Source organism: Mauremys mutica, chromosome 4, assembly GCF_020497125.1.
Source record: "Mauremys mutica isolate MM-2020 ecotype Southern chromosome 4, ASM2049712v1, whole genome shotgun sequence".
NCBI lineage: Eukaryota > Metazoa > Chordata > Testudines > Geoemydidae > Mauremys > Mauremys mutica.
In genome coordinates this window covers 43676613-43698179 of record NC_059075.1, presented here as the reverse complement: position 1 = coordinate 43698179, position 21567 = coordinate 43676613, and the positions used below count along the sequence as shown (strand labels likewise).

General features: G+C 44.6%; 1 protein-coding gene across 2 annotated transcripts in view; it reads right to left on the bottom strand.

Moving 5' to 3' along the window:
- Window positions 1-21567, bottom strand: part of ENTPD5 (ectonucleoside triphosphate diphosphohydrolase 5 (inactive)) — a 41031-nt gene that overhangs the window by 10345 nt on the left and 9119 nt on the right. For both annotated transcript variants that reach the window (XM_045014128.1, XM_045014127.1), the window contains exons 2-11: window positions 19773-19904; window positions 19172-19450; window positions 18440-18519; window positions 7736-7879; window positions 7265-7340; window positions 5054-5089; window positions 4282-4370; window positions 2852-2931; window positions 1129-1190; window positions 608-709 (exon numbers count right to left, since the gene is read on the bottom strand). In XM_045014128.1, the coding sequence (XP_044870063.1) occupies window positions 608-709; window positions 1129-1190; window positions 2852-2931; window positions 4282-4370; window positions 5054-5089; window positions 7265-7340; window positions 7736-7879; window positions 18440-18519; window positions 19172-19388 (886 nt within the window). In that variant the 5' untranslated portion in view covers window positions 19389-19450; window positions 19773-19904. The remainder of the gene's footprint in view (window positions 1-607; window positions 710-1128; window positions 1191-2851; window positions 2932-4281; window positions 4371-5053; window positions 5090-7264; window positions 7341-7735; window positions 7880-18439; window positions 18520-19171; window positions 19451-19772; window positions 19905-21567) is intronic.

The following is a 21567-nucleotide window of genomic DNA, read 5'->3' as shown; positions in this document are numbered from 1 at the left end:
TGCATTGGGCCAGTTACCCTGTCAAAGAAGAATATTAGTTGATTTAGCACAATTGGTTCTTGACAAATCCATGTTGGCTATTACTTATCACTCTATTATCCCCTAGGTGCTTATAAATTATGTAATCATTTCTTCCTAGTATCTTTCCAGGTATTGATGTTAGGGTGACAGGTCTATAATTCCCCAGGTCCTTTTTGTTCCCTTTTCAAAGATAGGTACAATATTTGCCCTTCTCCAGCCTTGAGACCTCACCCATCCCATGAGCTCTCAAAATTAATCACTAATTTTACCTCAGTGGGATGAGTAGATCCAAAACTGCCTACCAGAGAGCTACAGAATTTTGCAGTGAGAAATGGCAATTTCTACAGGGCCAGCTGCCCTGAACCTGATCACTTCAGATTTTTCCTGTGCTGTATCAATTTCCATGTCAAGGGACTTGTGATTGGCTCTGTGACCATATCCCTGAGCACTGACCAACATCCTCATAAAGAACAGGATCACAGAAAGGGTGTTGACCAAAAACACTGTTTCTAGGGTCTGAGGCTTATCCCACAAAAGGAAGGTACCCAAATTACCTTCTGCTAGAAACAAAATCTCCTTAATATACCTTCTCTGTTGCCACCATATTGATATCTCATTCCCCCAAAGTGCCACTCTGCCTCCAGTCGCTTCGGTAAACAAGAACTTCGGAACATTTGTCCATCCACCACTGCAAGGAAGCCAGAGGAAAGTCAGAAAGGGCTGCAACCTCCCAAAGCCCCCTCCCGCCCCCAACCAATCAAAACTCCAGAGGAAGGAGAGAAAAACCCAAGGTGCCTTATAGTTTGTCCATGGGGAAATTAAGATTTGGTTAAAAAGTGAAATGCTGCATAAACTGATTCTGAATTGGGGAATAGTCTGAACTCTGGAATACGCTCCCTCCTTGGTCCTGCAAGCTGCAGCAGAGCTTGGCTTCTCACCTGTTAGTGGGAAATAAATATTATTCTCACTTTCTGGGCAGATCACTGCCAGGGAAATGGAGAAAAGTGTAAGATACAGGATGGGAGACACGGGAAAGGGGCAGCTGGCACAATATTAACTTCACTCACCTCTTTAAGTATCTAACATGGCTATTTCAACTGACTGTACCTTTCATTTCCAGGGCTCCAAGTGTTGCTAGTCTGGCAGCTTTCAGTCCAAAGCCCAAATAGCTGCAAAAAAACCCAAAACAAAATATTGCAGTTTTGCCCTGGCTCATCTGACATGCCTCACACACAGCCAGCCCTAGCTCTATGGCATGCACAAACCAGATTCCCTTTCTGTGCCTCCTACTCTACCCACCCCCTACATCTTAGATGGAATTCTTCTCCTGGCAGAGGGAAACTAAGTGCCAACGGACTAATGCAAAAACAAGGTGTTACAAAGCACACACATGGGGTGCAAATCTAAAACTAGGCAGGAAGTGGGTAGAGAAGAATAGGAAGCTTTTGGGCGACTCAAAAAATCTGGTGTGAATTTCTGAGATTTAAAATAAAAAGCATCAGAAAGAAGACAGGGACTTGCTGCACCAGAAGAACGGAGTAAAAAGGAGCATAAACACATGTATATCTCTACAAACAAATACAGTGAGAATGGGAAATAAGCAAGATGATCCAAAAGTTATACACAGTGATGGAGATGATGATCTAACAGAAACTGGGCAAGATTATCTATGATGCCCACGAGATACGATGTGATGAGCAAGAGGGCAGTGGAGAAATACTTCGGGTAAAGATACAAGGAATGTAAAACAATAGGAAAAATGACCACAGGCAACTGATACAGGCCAGAGAGAAAAAGAAAGACTCCAGGACCAGTTCTTGGGGCATCTGAGACCACAGAATACCACAGAACTCATTACATCTGCTAAGATGACTCTAACCAAGTTTCTAATTGTGATAATGGCCTCTTGTGCACTAGGACTGGACTGAAATCACTAACTATTCACACTTGGCTGAGTTTTAAATTAACTGTAAATTACTCCGGAAAACTGATTGGGCATCACCTTTGACAGCTCAATAAACACCCCTGCAACAGTGGGCAAAAAAAAGCAAACAAACTGCCTGGATACCCAAGGTGTAGGTTAGAAAATAATTCTTAAAATAATCAAATGTTGTTATATCATTCAGTGGTACGCCCTGACCTGGGCTCAGTTCGATTCACCTTATCTCAGAAAGGAAATAATTTCGGAAGTGGGTGACATAAGTGCTAGGAAGCCTGGGCACTCTTCTATGCAAAGGCAAGATCAAGAAGACTGGGCTGTCTAACTTTGAGAGGAGCGGAATAAGAGAGGGACATGATACTGTGTAGCAAGGGGCCATGGACCCCAGCTGCGACTGTAAGGGGCTGGTGGGAAGGAAGCACCATTCACCTCTGGGTGATCAAATGACATTACTTTTACACAATGAGCTTCTCAGTGACTAATAAGCCAAGCCTTTCTGGAACTGGTGGCTTGGGAAGCGAGAGGTCCTGTATGCCATTTCCAGTCCTTTGACCAGGTTGTGTCTTGATAGCTGAATTACATTGTCCCCCTTTCCAAAGTGGCCCAAAGTGTTTGATTTAACCTCTCCATGTACCAGAGCTTCTCCTCCCTCAAAATGATTACCCGTAAAACTTGTTCGAGGTACAAACTGTGATTTCCCCTTTCATTGATATTCATGTTGGTTCTGCATCCTTCCAGGCTCAATTAATGTTACGGTTTTCAAGCAGGTAATCTAGTCGGAAGATCAGGGCTCAACAACTCACTATGGGACAATATGGTACATCCTAGGCTGGATCTCAGGCTGTGAGAGGACTGATTTTCTAGTGGAAGTGGCAGCTTCTTGCTCCTCACCTGTGCGTGTAGAGCTTGTAAGTGCTATTGAACATTTCAAATGAGGTGACAAAATCCACAGGGGTTTGCTCCAAGGTTTCCTAAAAATTAAGAAAACAGTTTATCTTTCAGTCCCTATTACTCGATCAAAAACCCCCAAAATACCCCCCCCCAAAACCTAGTGATAATATCATTGCTAATTTTCACATAGGCATCGAGATAATTTACTGTACTCATCCAATGTGGCTACATGGAGCTATCCATCCTCCATGACAAATAACTCATACTTTTGGCATTGTGGTAGCACCCATAATGCTTTACCTGTCCTGCCCTCAAAATTAGTATAGCCGATGCAGCCTTAATTCTGCCCCTTGTGTGTGCACATTATTATTTGTAAGAGTCATTAATTACACAAACAAAATCTAAATTAAAAGAACATTATCAAGGTTGCAAAGTCAAGCACTCAAAAACTGAATGAGGCATGGGTTCTCTTGAAAAAATAATGTGATCATAAAATTAAATTAAAGATGCACAAGGGGTCTAAATTTTGGCATTTTTTTAGCCCTTAACTTTGCAACCTTTATAATCTTTTTTCAATGTTGTTTTTGTGTGTGTAATTTCTTTGCTCTTAAAAAAGCCAACAGGGTGGGGGAAAAACCCCAAAAAACAGAAATTGCATCATGTTACCATCATACTGACACCTCTGTGAGTCATCAGCAGGCTTGGAACCTGCAGATTCACCACACAGACCCTCTGCCATTTCAGGTAATAGCATAAATAATGGCAATAGTAAGTTGTCGTCTTTGGTCCCTAGAGGAGGATGAGACACACACTTTGACAGTGAGTTTCATAGGTATTTGCTGACCGTACAGAAATGGTCAAACTCAGGGATCTTGGGTTCCATTGCAGGCTTTGAAGGAGAGTGTGCTCTATAGGCACTGACTCTTCTGCACATTCTCCCCAAGTGTGATCCCACCTCCCCCAACCTGTCCCTGTCCCAGTGCTTTCTCTTCACTCCTTGAGCAAAGGGGACAGATTATTAGGTAAGATTCTCTTCCAGCCTGTTAATACTGGACTATAAGTGCTACACTAACACCACTCAGAATTCCTTCTAACATGCAAGAAACATCCCTGGGAACCTTTTCCTTTTGTAACATACAAAGTCTAACCCATGTTAGCGAGGCCTTTCCAGCCTGGGCCTAGACAACACAAGCTGCTTTTCTTTGGTTTATACTCATTTTTCTTTTCTCCTTAAACAGGATCTTTAGTTTACAAGCACAGACATTTGAATTTCATTGTCAGTATTAAAGGGAACAAAAGCAGACTGACCTTCACAGATGGCATGCAGGTGCCTGTGCTGAAAAAGTGAGTCCTCAGAGCATGTGGGTGCCTGGGCACCATTACCCATGGTTATGGCAACTCTAGCACACATGCTTGTGTCTACTCCTCACCTCAGACCGTGGCAGGAACGTGATCTGGGTTGAGGCTCCTCCTAGGTCCAGTGTCCCAACTGTCATCTGGTTCTGTCCGTACAACTGCCCTGCAGACAATATCATGCTCAGAATAGCCACTCTTAACTCAGAGACTGCCCGTAAGTCTTTACAGCCATCAATGCATCACAGACTCATATGGGGGCTGATTTGGCCTGAGGGGTCCATAGCCAGATGAAGATTAGCTTCACATTATGTGAAGCTAGTCTCCGTAACATGCTGGGGTGGTGTCAGGCAGAAACACAGGGACTGAAAGGATGACCCCCTTCCTCCAACTCATTACCATGGGGCTGGCAGACCCAGGGCAGGGATGAGAGAACTTCCCTCCTGATTTCAACTTCAGTTCCATGGAGAGGAAGGGGGGGAAATCCCTACACAGCCAAAAATTGTATGTGGGTAAAATCCTCTCCCCCATCTCTAGCAGACTCTAGGAGAGCATAAATTCCCCCCAATCTGTAGCTGATTCTTGGCAAGATATAGAAGGTAAATACTTCCAGCTCTTGCAAATTCTGAGAACTGATCTGGCCACTACCATTTTCCCTCAGTCAAGGCAGAGGCTCTTTCTTCTAGTTTCTCCTGTTTTCTTCCCCCATTCTGCTGCCACAGTGGAGAGGAGAGGGAGAGTAAGCCAAGCAAGGCGAGGGGGCACAGACAGGGTAGCCAACTCCAAACTCCTTCCCTTCTATGGGAGGGACCCAGTTCAGGCCTAACAGTGAGTCAAACAGTTAATTACCTGTCAGAAAGTTCACAGTGATCCAGGCTAAAACTCCTGCAAGGAGAAAAAAAGGAGGAACTGAAACTGCTTCTACCTCCTGTGCCCTCACACAGCCTCATACAATCTGTGCTTTTCAGACAAACAAAAACAAGTTCCCTGCCCCAAACATCTCACAATCTAACTTACACTTATAACAAAATGACATGACATGTAAAATCAAAAGGAGTGGGAAGAGGGCTTTTTGGCATCTGTGCATCTAGAGCAGAGCCAAGACTTGGGCTCTGTATCACATCGATACACAAATGGTCACTGAGATAAGGTAGCATGTGTAAATTTGCCTTCAGTGTAAGCTGACTTTTGAGCATTTAAATTCCTAACCTTAAAACTGCATACAAATTCTTTGTATTTAAATTTTTTTTGTATATACAGTTAGATGTGAAAAGCTTAGTGAGACCTAGTAAAATATGAACAACAATTCCTCTCCTGGTCTAGTCACTGAGCTTGGTATTGGCATTGGGTAGCACCGGAGTGTACATCAGCTGTGGGATTCAAGCTGAAACAGATGCAGTTTGAGGAAGGAACTTAGAAAATAAAAACCTATGAAGGCCATAGTAGGCTCTACTAGGAACCACTAGTCCTTCTCCCTGCGCATGCAGTACTGTTCCCTACAGCATATTCTCAAGGGCTACATCCCATTATCCCTAATAATACACTATGAATTGCACTAATAATTTACGTCCTTCCTTCAAATACTTATAGACTGATCATGCTCGTGGTCTCTTACACCACCACTAGCTCTTTCAATCTTTCCTCATAAACATTTCCCTTATTTTTTCTGCTCTTTTCAGAACTCCCCAAATTATTACTATATTAGTGATAATCAGTGCTGGGCAAAATTTTTAAACTTTTGGGGGGGGCACAATAAATAAATAAATATATAAATAAATGCAGATTCGGGTTGACAAACATTTCTCAATTTCACGTTGAATTTGCCGCATTGTTTTGGTCAAAATAAATATTTTAAAACTTCTGAAAAAAAATCAAAATGTTTCAACATTTTTTAAACAAAACCTTTTGTTTGTTCAGTTTTAATTGATTTGGTTTTGAAATGTCCTTCAATTTTATATGAAAAGGCTCAAAATGGAAATGAAACGTTTCAATCATTTTGTTTGACCTAAAGTGATTTTTTTCCCCCGACTTTTTGATATGTCTACATTTTGAAAAATTTTCATTTTAAGGTTGGCCCAAAACATTTTTTTTAAACTTTCTGGAAGTGCCAGCAAACCAAAAAAATCAGTTATTCACACAGCTCAAGTAGTAATGAGGTACTCAGTACTGAATGTAATTTTCCAGATGGGTCTCAGAGATTTTTCACCTCCTTATTCTGTGATGTGAGACTTCTGTGTACCTACTCCAATTTTATAATGGCCTTTTTTTACAGCTATATCATGTCACAAACGTATGTATAATTTGCTACGCACTCTAACCCCATAGTCTATTTCAGCCATTCCTGGGTCTCTGGGTTTTGGACTGTTTCTATGATACTCTATTAGCTGCATTTTTTCAAGATGAATGTTATTATATTATTCGCCAAAGGTTTTGAATATCTCTCAGGTTAAGTAGTGCTGTTTTTATAACCTCATTAGTGGTTTGCAGTGCTTCCAAAATTAGCGTCATCTGCAAATTTCACTAACGAGTCTTACCCCATCTTCTAGATCATTCATGAAGATATTTAATAAAATAGGTACTAACACAAGTATCTGCAGCTCCTCCTAGACACTTCCCTACAGCTTGATACTGCACTGCTTATCATAGTATAGCCTTTCAAAAGTAACCTGTGGAAGATTACTGCATCACATCTACTCACACCTGCACCAGAGAACAGCTCAATTGTTGATTTTAAACTCTTTGGTGCAGGGACCTATTTCTGTTCATCCAATGCCAAACAGAAAGATTCTGGTAGGATTCTCTACATTCTGGATCATATAGTATCATCTACATAACTCCAGAACCTTTTTGCTTTCCTGCATTTGTAGCTCAATAGCTGCCCAAGTACTCAAACTCCTCATGAATACAAAAGGATCCTGTGTTTTCAAGTAGCTTGAGAGTTGGGCTAGAAATGTTTTGTTCTTTCCTTCAGTCCTGGAGGTCATTTCTCTTTCCTTTGGTTGCCATAGTCATTTCTCTTTCCCTTTTGCCTTCACCCACTTCCTCCTTCCCAAGACCCACCTTCAGAAGATCCATCCATGATGCTAACACTGTTATTTGGAACCAGAAAGGGTGACTTCTCAAAGACCTCTCTCACCTGAGGAAAGGAGAGATGGTTAGATTCTCTGGGCCTGGGGCCTTGCTCTCCACTGGGGGTGCTGGACAAAGCTTCCCCTTTCTCCCCAGACCAGTAGGAAGTAAGGCATGAGTGTGTGGTGTTAGGCAAAGTTTTCTCCTTCTCAGGGCGCTAGGAAGGAAAGGAGGATGTATACTAGGCCTCTCTCCACCCACCCTTTACGCCTCTATCCAGGCAGCGGGGGTGTCAGGCCGCAGCAGGCGGGTCTTAAGGTCTGAGGAGTTCTCATACACTCTTATGGAATTACAGCTGTTTTTCGCAGTTGGGACTAAGTTATGACAGAGAGCATGGAGAAGTGAGCTATGAAAGGTACCGTAAGAAGGCCCATACTATTGCACAGAGATCTTTCAGGTTACCTCTGAGAGCAGAGCCTGGGCTTTGGGCTCTGGCAGCAGCCTCAGTCCAGCTGTAGCTTTCAGCACCACTGGGGTCTCCTTCCAATGACTACATGGCACAGCTTCTTTGGCCATTTTCAACAATCCTTTCACAGTTTCTGCACCCTAAAAATAAACAGAAGCTGTTTCTTTCACACTATTCCCTTCAACGGGCAATCAGAAAAACAATAATCACTTTAGAGCCCCCTCCTTCACCCTAGAACATGAGGCAAAGTACATATTCCACAACAGAGGGTGACACACACAAAGGGCCAGCAGGGCAAGTAGGTACCATAGTGATAGGGACTTAGGGAAGAGAGAGATCAGGAGGGCACATGCATCCTTCAGCATGGGAAGAAGAGACACGTTTACAGAGCTCTTTTTATGACAGAAAATGCAGTTTCTTTGCTCATGAAATTCTAGGCTTTATATTTGGTGGGCGGGGGGAGGGGGGGAGTCTGATATCTGACAAACCTGGAAGTCATGCTATATAAATCAGATAGTTTCTCTGGTACTATTACTGACTGAAAAGGCAAGGGGGAGGGAGCAAAGAGAGTCTCTGTAGATTTCAATACAGTGACATTGTCATGTTCTGGGGTGCAATCCAGACTAGTGAGAGGTTGTGTCGCTGTCTGCCCTGTAACCCTGGGGGAGGGGATTCCAAGGGATGCTCTTGATCCGGGCGGGGGGCAGCCCGGGGTGCCGCTGCTGCTCCCGGACCACTGCTCCTGGACCAGCTGCCTGGGGCTGCCAGAGTAGCAGCTGATGTGGCTGGCCCCGGTGCTGCCCCAGCTGCTTGGACGGAGCTAGGGTCAGCTACACCAGCTGTTGCAGAAGTCATGGAGGTCCTGGAAAGTCACAGAATCCGTGACCTCTGTGAAAGATTTGCAGCCCTACTGATGACATCAAGAAGGCTGAAGCATTTAATGCCCACTTTGCTTCAGCCTTGATTTAAAAAAAAGAAAGAAAGAAAGAAAAAAAAAGGATACATTTTGAGCGGATACTTAACACAATTAATATTAACAAGAAGATGGAAGGAACAGAAGCCAAAATAGGGAAAGTACAGATTAAAGAATATTTAGATAAATTAGATGCATTAAAATCAGCAGAGCCTGATGAAATTCACCTCAGGCACTTAAAGAATTAGCGGAATGAATCTTAGAACCACTAGTGATTATCTTTGAGAACTCATGGAGGATGGGTAAGGTCCCAGAGGACTGGAGAAAGGCAAACATAGTACCTATCTTTAAAAGATCCAGAGAATTATAGAAGTCAGCCTAACTTCAATAGCTGGAAAGATACTGGAACAAATTACTAAGCAATCAATTTGTAAGCACCTAAAGCATAATAGGGTTATAAGTAATTGTCAACAACAAATCAAAGTTTCTACTTTGGCAGGGTTACTGGCCTAAAAGATAGGAAGGAAGCTGCAGATGTGATACATTTTGATTTTAGTAAGGCTTTTGACACATTCCCATGTGACATTCTCATAAACAAACTTGGGAAACAAGGTCTAGATTAACTATTATAAGGAGGGAGCGCAACTGGTTGAAAGATGATATTCAAACAGTAGTTATCAATGGTTCACTGACAATCTGTAGGAATGTATCTAGTGGGGTCCAGCATGAGTCTGTCTGGTACTATTCAATATTTTCATTAATGACTTGGATGATGGAGTGGACAGTGTGCTTATAAAATGTGTGGATGACATCAAACTAGGACGAGTTGCAAGCACTTTCCAGGACAGGGTAGGAATTCAAAATGACCTTGACAAATAAGAGATTTCAGACCCATGCAACATGATGAAATTCAATAAAGGTAAGTGCAAGATACTACACTTAAAGAGAAATCAAGTGTACAACTACAAAATGGAGAATAAATGGCCAGGCAGGAATACTGCTGAAGAGGATCTGGGGGGTATAGTGAATCACAAATTGAGTATGAGTCAACATTGTGATCCAGTTGCAAAAAAAGGCCAATATCATTCTGGGGTGCATTAGCTGGAATGTGATATGTAAGACACAGGAGATAATTTTCCCACTCTACTTGGCACTGGTGAGGCCTCAGCTAGAGTTCTATGCCCAGTTCTGAGTGGCACACTTTAAGAAAGATGTGGACAAATTGGAGAGTCCCGAGGAAATCTACAACAATTATAAAAGACAGCAAACCTGGCCTATAAAGAAAGGTTAAAAAAAACTAGATATGTTTAGTCTTGAGAAAAGATGACTGAGGGGGGACCTGATAACAGTCTTTAATATGTTAGGAGCTGCTATAAAGAGGATAGCGATCAATTGTTCTCCATATCCACTGAAGGTAGCACAAGAAGTAATCCTGCAGCAAGGGAGATTTAGGTTAGGTATTAGGAAAAATTTTCTAACTATATGGATAGCTAGGCACTGGAACAAGCTTCCAAGGGAGGTTGTGAAATCCCTGTTGTAGTAGGAAGAGAGTCTGAGACATAAGCCCTTGTATCAAAGGCCTGGTATGAGGCAGGACCTGCTTACAGAATTTGGCAAGAATGGGGCTGGTATTGCAGAAAAACACATTCCTAAGAAGTGCTAGTCACAGAGTGCTCATGCAAACACATCCCGATATCAAGTGGTACCAGAACATCCGATATCAAGGATGGTACAAAAACATTCCCCAAGGATAACAGGAATACACTGACGCCTCCTAAAAGATAAGGTCAAGATAATAGTACGTAATAAAAATGTTTTAATTGAACCAACACGTACAAGATGATGGGTGATAACTACCAACGTTAGGGAGCAGTAACTAACTATGTCAAAGGGGCAGTACTAACTTGTTTGTACCGGGGTATAAAGATGTATCTTAGAAGGAGTATTTTTGGCCAGCCTAGGGAGCAGTGAAAAGTCCCGCCATTGACTGAGCTGCATCCAGTGTCATAAGCATACATGTTTTAGTATCCTTGTAAAGTCTGCCAGGTGCTATTACTGTGCTTCGTCAACAGTAAACCAGGCCGGGGGTCTTTGCTAAAAGCTGAGTCTGTACATTTATTGAGCAGTTTAATGAAGGTCTGTTATCTCTGCAGAGCTGGGACAGCATACTGAATAAACACACACACAGTTGCCCAAAAACAGTTTTTAAGAACAGGTTGAACAAACACTTGTCAGGGAGGGTCTAGATTCACTTGGTCCTGCCTCGGCACAAGGTCCCTCCCAGCCCTACATTTTTATAATTCTATGATAAATCCAAAAAGCCATTCACTCTTTTTGGATGTAAAGCTTCCTACTCACATGGTCTCTCTTGAAGATGAGTTCCTGTAACATTGAATTTAGCAGCATACACTGATAAATTTGCTGTCACCACCGCACCCATTATACTGGCCCCATGGTCTAAGGCCACTTATGCATGGGGGACAGAGAAGCAAGTCTGACATTCCTCTATCACCCCCCTTATTCTGTGCCACAAATAATTGGCAATGTGTAATTTTTGGAAACGCTGGTGGCCTACTCCAGGACTGACTATGATTCTCCTACTGCCCTACCCTGTTGATGGGTTAATTGCTGCCATCTCACTGAGGCAGCTGTGATTCATTAAATATCACCTGAATCTAAAGAAAGGTGGAATTAGCCCTCTGGAGGGGAGACAGATTAGGGAAGGGAGCGATAGGAGCAGTCATGCCTAGGGTTATTTGTTATTGATCCTTTATGATAATAAAACCAAAACATCAGGAGGAGGTGATTTGTTTTTATTCTTTACAGCAAGTGTATAGTCTGTTTGGAACTGGGTGTGGAGTTCACAAGTTTACAACCTCTCCTTGTCATAGTCTCCTCCTCCTCAAAGCTGAATGGAGGGACACAGGTGCCCACACATTCATTTGAGAGGGCTGACAACTGATCTATGTGTATTGATCTCTGGGATGAAGCAATTTTCAAATCAACAAAGAAGTACACAGGTAAATCAAGTACCTGTAATTCTGTCATCTTAACATTAAGGAGCGGGTGCTTGGCAGGGTACAATAGAATATGGGTCCGGCAGGCAGGATACAGAGATCAAAATATCAGAGGGGTAGCCATGTTAGTCTGGATCTGTAAAAGCAGCAAAGAATCCTGTGGCACCTTATAGACTAACAGACGTTTTGCAGCATGAGCTTTCGTGGGTGAATACCCACTTCTTCAGATGCAAGTGGTGGAAATTTCCAGGGGCAGGTTTATATATGCAAGCAAGAAGCAAGCTAGAGATAACGAGGTTAGTTCAATCAGGGAGGATGAGGCCCTGTTCTAGCAGCTGAGTGAAAACCAAGAGAGGAGAAACTGGTTCTGTAGTTGGCAAGCCATTCACAGTCTTTGTTTAATCCTGAGCTGATGGTGTCAAATTTGCAGATGAACTGGAGCTCAGCAGTTTCTCTTTGAAGTCTGGTCCTGAAGTTTTTTTGCTGCAGGATGGCCACCTTAAGATCTGCTATTGTGTGGCCAGGGAGGTTGAAGTGTTCTCCTACAGGTTTTTGTATATTGCCATTCCTAATATCTGATTTGTGTCCATTTATCCTTTTCCTTAGAGACTGTCCAGTTTGGCCGATGTACATAGCAGAGGGGCATTGCTGGCATATGATGGCATATATTACATTGGTGGACGTGCAGGTGAATGAACCGGTGATGGTGTGGCTGATCTGGTTAGGTCCTGTGATGGTGTCGCTGGTGTAGATATGTGGGCAGAGTTGGCATCGAGGTTTGTTGCATGGATTGGTTCCTGAGCTAGAGTTACTATGGTGCGGTGTGCAGTTACTGGTGAGAATATGCTTCAGGTTGGCAGGTTGTCTGTGGGCGAGGACTGGCCTGCCACCCAAGGCCTGTGAAAGTGTGGGATCATTCTCCAGGATGGGTTGTAGATCCCTGATGATGCGCTGGAGGGTTTTTAGCTGGGGACTGTATGTGATGGCCAGTGGAGTCCTGTTGGTTTCTTTCTTGGGTTTGTCTTGCAGTAGGAGGCTTCTGGGTACACGTCTGGCTCTGTTGATCTGTCTCCTTATTTCCTCGTGCGGGTACTGTAGTTTTGAGAATGCTTGGTGGAGATTTTGTAGGCGTTGGTCTCTGTCTGTGGGGTTAGAGCAGATGCGGTTGTACCTCAGTGCTTGGCTGTAGACAATGGATCTTGTGGTGTGCCCGGGATGGAAGCTGGAGGCATGAAGGTAGGCATAGCGGTCGGTAGGTTTTCGGTATAGGGTGGTGTTAATGTGACCATCAATTATTTGCACCGTAGTGTCTAGGAAGTGGACCTCCCGTGTAGATTGGTCCAGGCTGAGGTTGATGGTGGGGTGGAAGCTGTTGAAATCATGGTGGAATTTTTCCAGAGTCTCCTTCCCATAGGTCCAGATGATGAAGATGTCATCAATGTAGCGTAGGTAGAGAAGGGGCGTGAGTGGACGGGAGCTGAGGAAGCGTTGTTCCAGGTCAGCCATAAAAATATTGGCATATTGTGGGGCCATGCGGGTGCCCATAGCGGTGCCACTGATCTGGAGATATATATTGTCATCAAATTTGAAATTTGAAGTTGTGTCTGAGGATAAAGGCACAGAGCTCAGCAACCAGTTGTGCTGTGGCATCATCAGGGATACTGTTCCTGACAGCTTGTATTCCATCAGCATGTGGGATGTTGGTGTAGAGAGCCTCTACATCCATGGTGGCCAGGATGGTGTTTTCTGGAAGGTCACCAATGCATTCTAGTTTCCTCAGGAAACCAGTGGTGTCACGGAGATAGCTGGGAGTGCTGGTGGCATAGGGTCTGAGTAGAGAGTCCACATATCCAGACAGTCCTTCAGTGAGAGTTCCAATGCCCGAGATGATGGGGCGTCCAGGATTTCCAGGTTTGTGGATTTTGGGCAGTAGATAGAATAGCCCTGGTCGGGGCTCTAAGGGTATGTTGATTTGTTCCGGTGTTAGTGTAGGGAGTGTCCTGAGTAGATGGTTCAGTTTCTTAGTGTATTCCTCAGTGGGATCTGAGGGAAGTGGCCTGTAGAATTTGGTGTTGGAGAGTTGTCTGGCGGCCTCCTTTTGGTAGTCAGACCTGTTCATGATGACAACAGCACCTCCTTTATCAGCCTCTTTGATTATAATGTCAGGATGGTTTCTGAGGCTGTGGATGGCATTGCGTTCTGCACGACTTAGGTTATGAGGCAAGCGATGTTGTTTTTCCACAATTTCTGCCTGTGCACGTTGGTGGAAGCATTCAATGTATAGGTCCAGACTGTCATTTCGACCCTCAGGAGGAGTCCATGTGGAGTTCTTCTTTTTGTGCTGTTGGTGGGAGGGTAACTGTGTATCAATGCGCTGTTCAGTGTTGTCCTGAAAGTATTCTTTGAGTCGGAGACGGCGAAAGTAGGCTTCCAGATCGCCGCAGAACTGTATCATGTTGGTGGGGGTGGCAGGGCAGAAAGAGAGTCCCTGAGATAGGACAGACGTTTCTTCTGGGCTGAGTGTGTGGTTGGATAGATTGACGATATTGCTGGGTGGGTTAGGGGTACCACGGTTGTGGCCCCATGTGGCAGGTAGGAGTTTAGACAGCTTACAGTCCTTTTTCCTTTGTAGAGAGGTGAAGTGAGTGATGTAGATCTCCTGTCTTATCAATCAAAATTACTTTCCTTTTATAGTTGACACTTGACAACTGTCCTTGAAAAAGTGGGAGGTACCAGAAAATTGGTACTAGATTTGTTTTTTTTTTCAGTCTTCAAAATAATAATAATTTGTCCACCTTTAGCACCTTCCTTTACAAACAATGAATTAAAACCCCCACAACAATCCTGTGAGATAGGTAAACATTCTACTGATTTCAGAGGTAAGGAAACTTAGGCACAGACAGAGGAGATTACTTTACCAAGGCCACACAATGAATCTGTGGAATAGAACTGTGATCTCTTGACTCCCAAGTCCTGTGCTTTAGCTTCAAGACCACCTGAGAAACTACTGTCTCACTGTTACTGGAAACTTTAACATATACATTTCTTAACTTCATGTTTAATTTTGAAACTTTAATGAAACATTAATCTAGGACAGTGGCTCCCAAACTTTTTTAGCGGAGCTCAACTTTGACCACCTCCCCACACCTTGTGTTCACCTTGCCTTTGCCTTTTTTCCTTGTCCACTTTCACTCTCTCTCTCCCCTGCTGTTTCTAGGTCTGTTCTCTAATCTATGAATTCTTTCCATCTTTCTTCTGCACTCCCTGTTCTTCATTCGCCAGTAGAATGCATTGCTGTTCAACGTGGAGATGAAGTGTTACCAGTGGCTCAGGCCACCTAAATTTTTAGATGAGCTGGATGACTAACATAGGAGCAGAGAAAAGGGTCAATGGGGTAGCTGCCTGTGTATTAGGAACTACTTCTGCATGGCTGACTCTCTTAGGGGCTGCAGAAGTAGGGCCTGAACCCAATGGGATCTGATTCTCAGGCTTAGGTCAGGTCGTCTCTGATCTCTTCCTCTTGCCCATAGAGTCTGCAGGGCAGTGACTGCTGTGTGCCCACTTCTGCCAGCCACCACCACCGCTTTGCTGCACTCTGTGCTATGGAGCGAGTAAGCCAAAGGGTCGCAGCACTTTTCAGGCTTTAAAATTAGGCCTGAGCAGACCTCTAACTGAGGCACTAAGGAGATGAGCAACTATTTGTTCTTGTCGCAGACCTGGTCAGGCTCCCTGGCTGGTGGCTCACCAGACTGCTGTGGGGGGGATCCAGTTATTGGACCCCAGGTGTTTTAAGCCTCTGGAGTGAAAACAGCACTCAGGCACTTAGGCAGACTCTTCGGGTGCACCCTGTCCTGAGAGCAGAGATCCTTGCGGTAGAGACCTGCTCAGGCATGTTTTTAAAGCCCGACCCAAACCCGACTACACCACAGCTGACCTGAACCAAGCCTGAGAGTGTTGAGTTGTTTACAGACTCAACCGAACTATGACACTTTGCCCTAAACCTATGTCAGCACCACTACTGCCTTGCCTTTGGGGGTTGACCTGATGAGGGCTTCGCACTCCTCATGCCCTGTGCTCATGATCCATCTCCAACTCCCTCCTGCCCGTGGGGTGAGCACGGTAATGGCTGCATGCCCCACTCATGCCAGCTGCCATCGCCTTGCTGCGCTGTGTGCACTGTGGAATAAGAGCACCGTGACTCTTTAGCACACTAACTCCATGGCACACACAGAATGCAGCAAGGTGGCAGCAACTGCCAGGAGCAGAGTAAGCAGCTGCCGCCAATCCCAAGGGCAGGAGGAAGTGATCAGAGATGACTTGGGAGGGTCAGATTGTTTTCAGACCTGACCCGACCCTGACACATAGTTGGATCCCGTTGGATTTGAGTTGGGCTGCAAAGCTCGACTATGCAGTCAAACTGCCTAGCCTCTTGAATCAACGGTGACACCTCTAGACGTCCCTGTAGCTTAAACACACCATTTCGTAGATTTCCAACCAAAGGTGTGAGCCTTCTGGTTTCTCTCATCCAGGGGCCACATGACAGGTGTAACACATAATGCACACAGACAGTGCATACAGAATTCTAATACCATTGCTCTGTACTTAACAGATAAGACACAGCCAGAATCCCCAAATTATCACATTTCTCCCCCCCATATCACAAATCTAGTTGCTCACCAGATTGCTGTGAGGGGATATACTGAAACCCTCCTCCCCCATGTGCTTTCCTGGGTCTCAGTAGACTGCAACACTGTTTCCTCCCTCGACCTCTCTAGCACATTTCCTGGGCATCAACTCTGTCTATTAACCCTTCACAGAAATGGAGCCCCACAGCCCACTTGCTGTAGGCCCCTCAGGATCAATGCTGACTCCAAAGATAACTCAGTATTTAAAACACATCTTGTTCCAGAACTCCATCCAAAGGTGTGAGCCTTATGGTTTACCTCTTCCAGAGGCCACAAGGTAGCAGTTGTATCTAACAAATCCAGACTTTGCACTTGAACTTGAACACAACATTGCTCTTTACTTAAGGCATGAGAAACATACAGAGAGTACAGCATATATAGATAACAACAAACATCCTGAATGCAATGCCTCTCCCTCTAGCTCATCATTCCCCTAGCAGTCCTTGGGGAAACATCTGTGTTCAAGTAGCCAGGGTTTCCCCCGCCTCAGCAGGCTACTGCAGCAGCTCCTCTCAGCTTGAACTGGTGAAAATGGCTCAAGACCCCAAAGAGATCAGCTCTTGCCCCTTTATAACCTTCCAATCTCTCTGTCAGGTGACTCGTGGATCTGCCTCCTCAGCTGACTTTATTGCCAAGTCATCCCTCCCCTGACAAACCAGTTCTTCCGGTTGGAAGCCAGTTCACTATCTAGGGTTTTTGTATTTCAGTAGAGGAACGTCCCAATTTATTGTCAGTCATGCATCACAACACCTTGGAATTTCAGTCCGTCATGTCAGTAACAGGAGAACAGAGAAGGTAAAGAACCCCACTTCCAAAACGGAGTTTGCAGTTTGACAGAGATACATATAAAAAGCCCCCAATATCAAACAGAATTCATAAGTTGTACATACAGATTCTCCAATTCTCACAGTACCTGAAGCAATTACTTAGCTAAAGGTATAATAGAACATTGTACTGTGCATTTCTGAAAATGAATTTTATATCGCTTAGAACAAGATCGGCAACCTTTGGCACACTGCCTGCCAGGATAAGCCCCCTGGCAGGCCGGGCCAGTTTGTTTACCTGCCGCGTCCACAGTTTGGCTGATCGCAGCTCCCACTGGCCGCAGTTCGCTGCTCCAGGCCAATGGGGGCTGCGGGAAGCAGTGGCCAGCACATCCCTCGGCCCGCACCACTTCCCGCAGCCCCCATTGGGCTGCAGCAGTGAACCGCGGCCAGTGGGAGCTGCGATTGGCCGAATCTGTGGATGCGGCAGGTAAACAAACTGGCCCGGCCCGCCATGGGGTTTACCCTGGCAGGCCGTGTGCCAAAGGTTGCCAATCCCTGGCTTGCAGCTTCAGTATTGATTCTCCCTCACCAAAACTTATTAAAAAAAATTATTTCTCACTGAAGTCTTGCTGCTGAAGGTTTACATTTATAGTTCATTTGTCTGAGAGAGTTTTCCTTGCACAAAATAGCAACTTTTTTTACAGTTGGAAAGAGGTTTTTTCTTTCTTTCTTGGTCCACTATATAACTCAAGCAGGATTTGTTTCCCCTCAAAATTCCCAAGGAAAAAAAAATTCACCTTTGTACTGAGACATTACAGCCCAAAAGGAAAAATTTAGAAAGTTACTAGTAAATGAAAATGGAGCATTTACTTAACTATCATGTTTGGAGTAGTTACAGAGAAGAGAGTGAATATGGATATTGGTAGTAAATAAATCATGTTTTAAATTACTATGGAATAGGAACTCTGCTAAGAAAGCATACAAGTTCCACCTCTAACAATAGTAGTTATTCTTTGCTCTAAATCAGAGGATCTGAAAGAACTTTAGAAATAGTGAAGTAGGCAAGTCACACTCCATGTGAAGTAGGCAAGTGTAATTATTACCATTTGAGAGGGATGAAAACTAAGGCTCAGCAGTGAAGTGACTTTGGTCAAAAAGAGGCATTCAGTGACAGCTGTGTGAACAGGTCCCTTAAATCTGGACTCCCAGTTCCCTGTGCAAACCATTAGCTATAGTCAATCATGTTAAGTAAATTACAGGTGGCGTTAAGATGAGAAGACCTATTCACAGGCAACATGGGAGATTCCAGAAGTCTTACCTTTTCAGGCTGATCAACATAAGCAGAAAGACCTGGCTTCACTGACTCAAAGATTTCCCCTTCCAGCTCTGGAGGCTGCTCTGCACAAATGAAACAAGGCAGAGCATGAGAAAGCCTATACCACCTGCTCTGCTGCTCTTTAGCTTCAAATTTAGGACCAGATTATTTCACATGAAATCACCCATGGTGACCATCCCCTATACCTCCCTGCAGATATCCACCACCCCTTTCCAATACAAACACTGATCCTCCTTTGCCAGGGAAAGATTTAACAAAATGTGCCCATTGTGCTCCAAATTCATTAACCACCTGTTAAAAACACATCAAGTTACAATACAAGGAAACATATCAAGTTTCCTAAGGATAATGCATGAAAACGCCATCCAAGCCTCAGTGAGACTTATTCCCCTTATACAATTGCCCAGATTAAAGCGTTTGGAAACAGATTTTTTTCTACGCCCAGAAATTCAAACAGCCTTTGTTAGATTAACAGGGAAGAGAGTTGCACAGTGAAGCCCCACCATGTATTGAGAACAACCACCACCCAGAGTTTGGATCTAGGGGCGGATAGTAGAACTGCCCCAGCTGTCCCAAACTCTGGGATGGTGCATGAGGAGAAAAGCATCTCTAAGGCAGCCAAGGCCTAAGCCAATCTGATCAGGGTGTGGAATCCTGCAGGTTGCATCTCTGAGAAATGCCCTTATTTGTTGGAATTCTGCCATTCAGCCTTACCTGGGTTTTTCTGCACAAAGGTGTAAATGTGAATTCGGGTGCCGGTGCTTCCTGCATCAAACATGATGCCATAAAAGGTGTTGGTACGGGCATTTGCAAGGCACACACTAGGTGGAAAGAGACCCTGAAACCACATATCCGGGCTGGGCTGGGAAACAATGCAGTAGATAGAGGAAAGGGCCAGCATTAGAAAGATTGCGAGCCAGGAGGCTGCCATCCTGCAAGGAAACCTTGGGGCAGCTGGAGTATGGATCAGCGTTCACAGAGTTGCAGGAGCTCCTGGAGAGTGAAACAAGAACAGAGGTTACCAACAGCTTTCTCCTTCATACCTCTGTTTTAAGGAATCTGCTCAGCACAGAAGCTACCCACCCTTAAAAAAGGAAGGTGTCCATCCTGACTGCCCCTACCCAAAGGACAGGTGCCCTCGGCTATCCCCACCCTAGATACAGGGGCTCTCCCTCTAAGTTCTGCAACTGCACCTGACTAGTTTGCTCTTTCAGAATAAAGGCTTCTCTCTGCTGCAGACATCTGCATTGAGCATTTAAAAACTGAGTCCCAGGATACCTAATCTTGACTTTGTACACAGAACCTTCTCTCTTACCTGGGCTTCCGGATCAGATTTACACTCCTGGGACTTTCCTGACAGCTCAAGCCTCAGCTGAATTCACACCTTATGTAAGTGGAGCTCAGGGCTGGATCTCTCCGTCCTGACATCCACATATGGGATGCTGGCCTGGCACAGAACACAAATGTCATTCAGTACCACAAACAAAGAGAATTTCATCTCAGGCTGATGGCAGCTGCTTGGAGAGATCAGTGTATGGGGAGGGTAAAAAGCATTGACTGCAAGCAGCACTGTGGTCACCAAGAGGGATCTGCACTGTAGGAAGGGAGACTAAATGGTCACACGCACCTGGCCCCAGTTTCTCAGCCCCCTCTCAGTGTTCAAACGTCTCTGATGGCATTTTGCCTACAAGTCAGTTGTTTATCCTCCCCTCTTGGTACAAAGTTCTCTGCCAAACAAGGACAAACTATTTTTACACTTTGACCAGGTATCTCCCTCTCTTTCACAGAATGAAAAACTACTCACATGGCCTACAATATGCCAACGTTATTTACCGTCTCCCAAGTGCATGTCCTAGTATTAGGTATCAAGATTCAGCAGCTTTCCCCTCCTATTGCCCTCCACTCTGTGATTAAAGCCTCCCTGCACACTTGTCTTGCAAGGAGATGCTAACAAAGGAAACACAGGTACGGAAACTGCACAGTCACTAATCAAGTGCTTAATTGAAGAAAACAAAGGATATTATAATTGTCTTTATTATTTGTATTGAGCAACACCAAGAGAACCCAGTCAGGGCCACATTGCGAACACATATAACAAAAGTACCCTAGCACAGCATTTCTCAAATGTGGCCGCATGCAGCCACCAGGGGCTTTTCTTGTGGCCACAGCCTCCTGGGCTATGATGGGGGCAGGGAGCAGTGGCCCCTCTCGCAGGGCCACCAGTGGGGGTTGGGCCCTGCCCACCTCCAGAGACAAATGCTGGAGGTGCAGGCAGTTGGTGAATTCCCCACTTTCCGGGGGTGGAGGGTGGGGCAGGCTTCGGCAGAAGGGCTTCATCCATATGGTAGCAGGCTCTGGTCCCAGGCTCGTCATCCATGCCATCGTCCCTGGGTCCTGCGGCCTCCCTGCCCACCTCCCCATCCAGGGCTTAATTTCTCCCAAAGCTTGCTGGAGTTGAGTAGGTCTGCTGTGAAAAGTGAGATTAACAAACATACAAATATCACTTTTCACAGCAGCAGACTTACTATCTAGCAAGTATTTTAAAAAAGCAACCAAAAAAGCAAAAGAAACAACAAACAACAACAAAAAGACAAGAACATGCAAAGCACCTTATTTCTGTTTTGGTCCAGTAAAGAATAGAGACCACTGTACATTATTTTTATTACTGAGTCTGAAAAAAAACTACATAAATTACAATGATTTGGACATGTATATGTGCATATTTATTTGTTTTTCCTAAAACGTTAATTATTTTAGGAAAAATTGTCAGCGTGGCAACCAGTAAGAGTTGGTGGCTCCACTCTGACGCCACCAAAAAACAATGTGCGAGAACCCCTGCCTAGCATATAAAACACATCAACACAAATCATCCACCTCAAATTCCTCCCTCACACCCTCCTCCTGGACCTGTTTGTCCACCCCACACCTCACTTGTGTGCATGTCCATCTACTCTGCTTGAGAGTCTTGCCTGCACTTGTCACCCTGTGGATCCTTGCCTGTTTCTGGCCCCCGTGTCTGTTTCTCCCGTAAGGATCCTTACCTGCCTCCTGCCTCTGTCAAGAGAGAATATGAGGATCTGCTCTATGCCCAGGGTGTAATATGATATAAA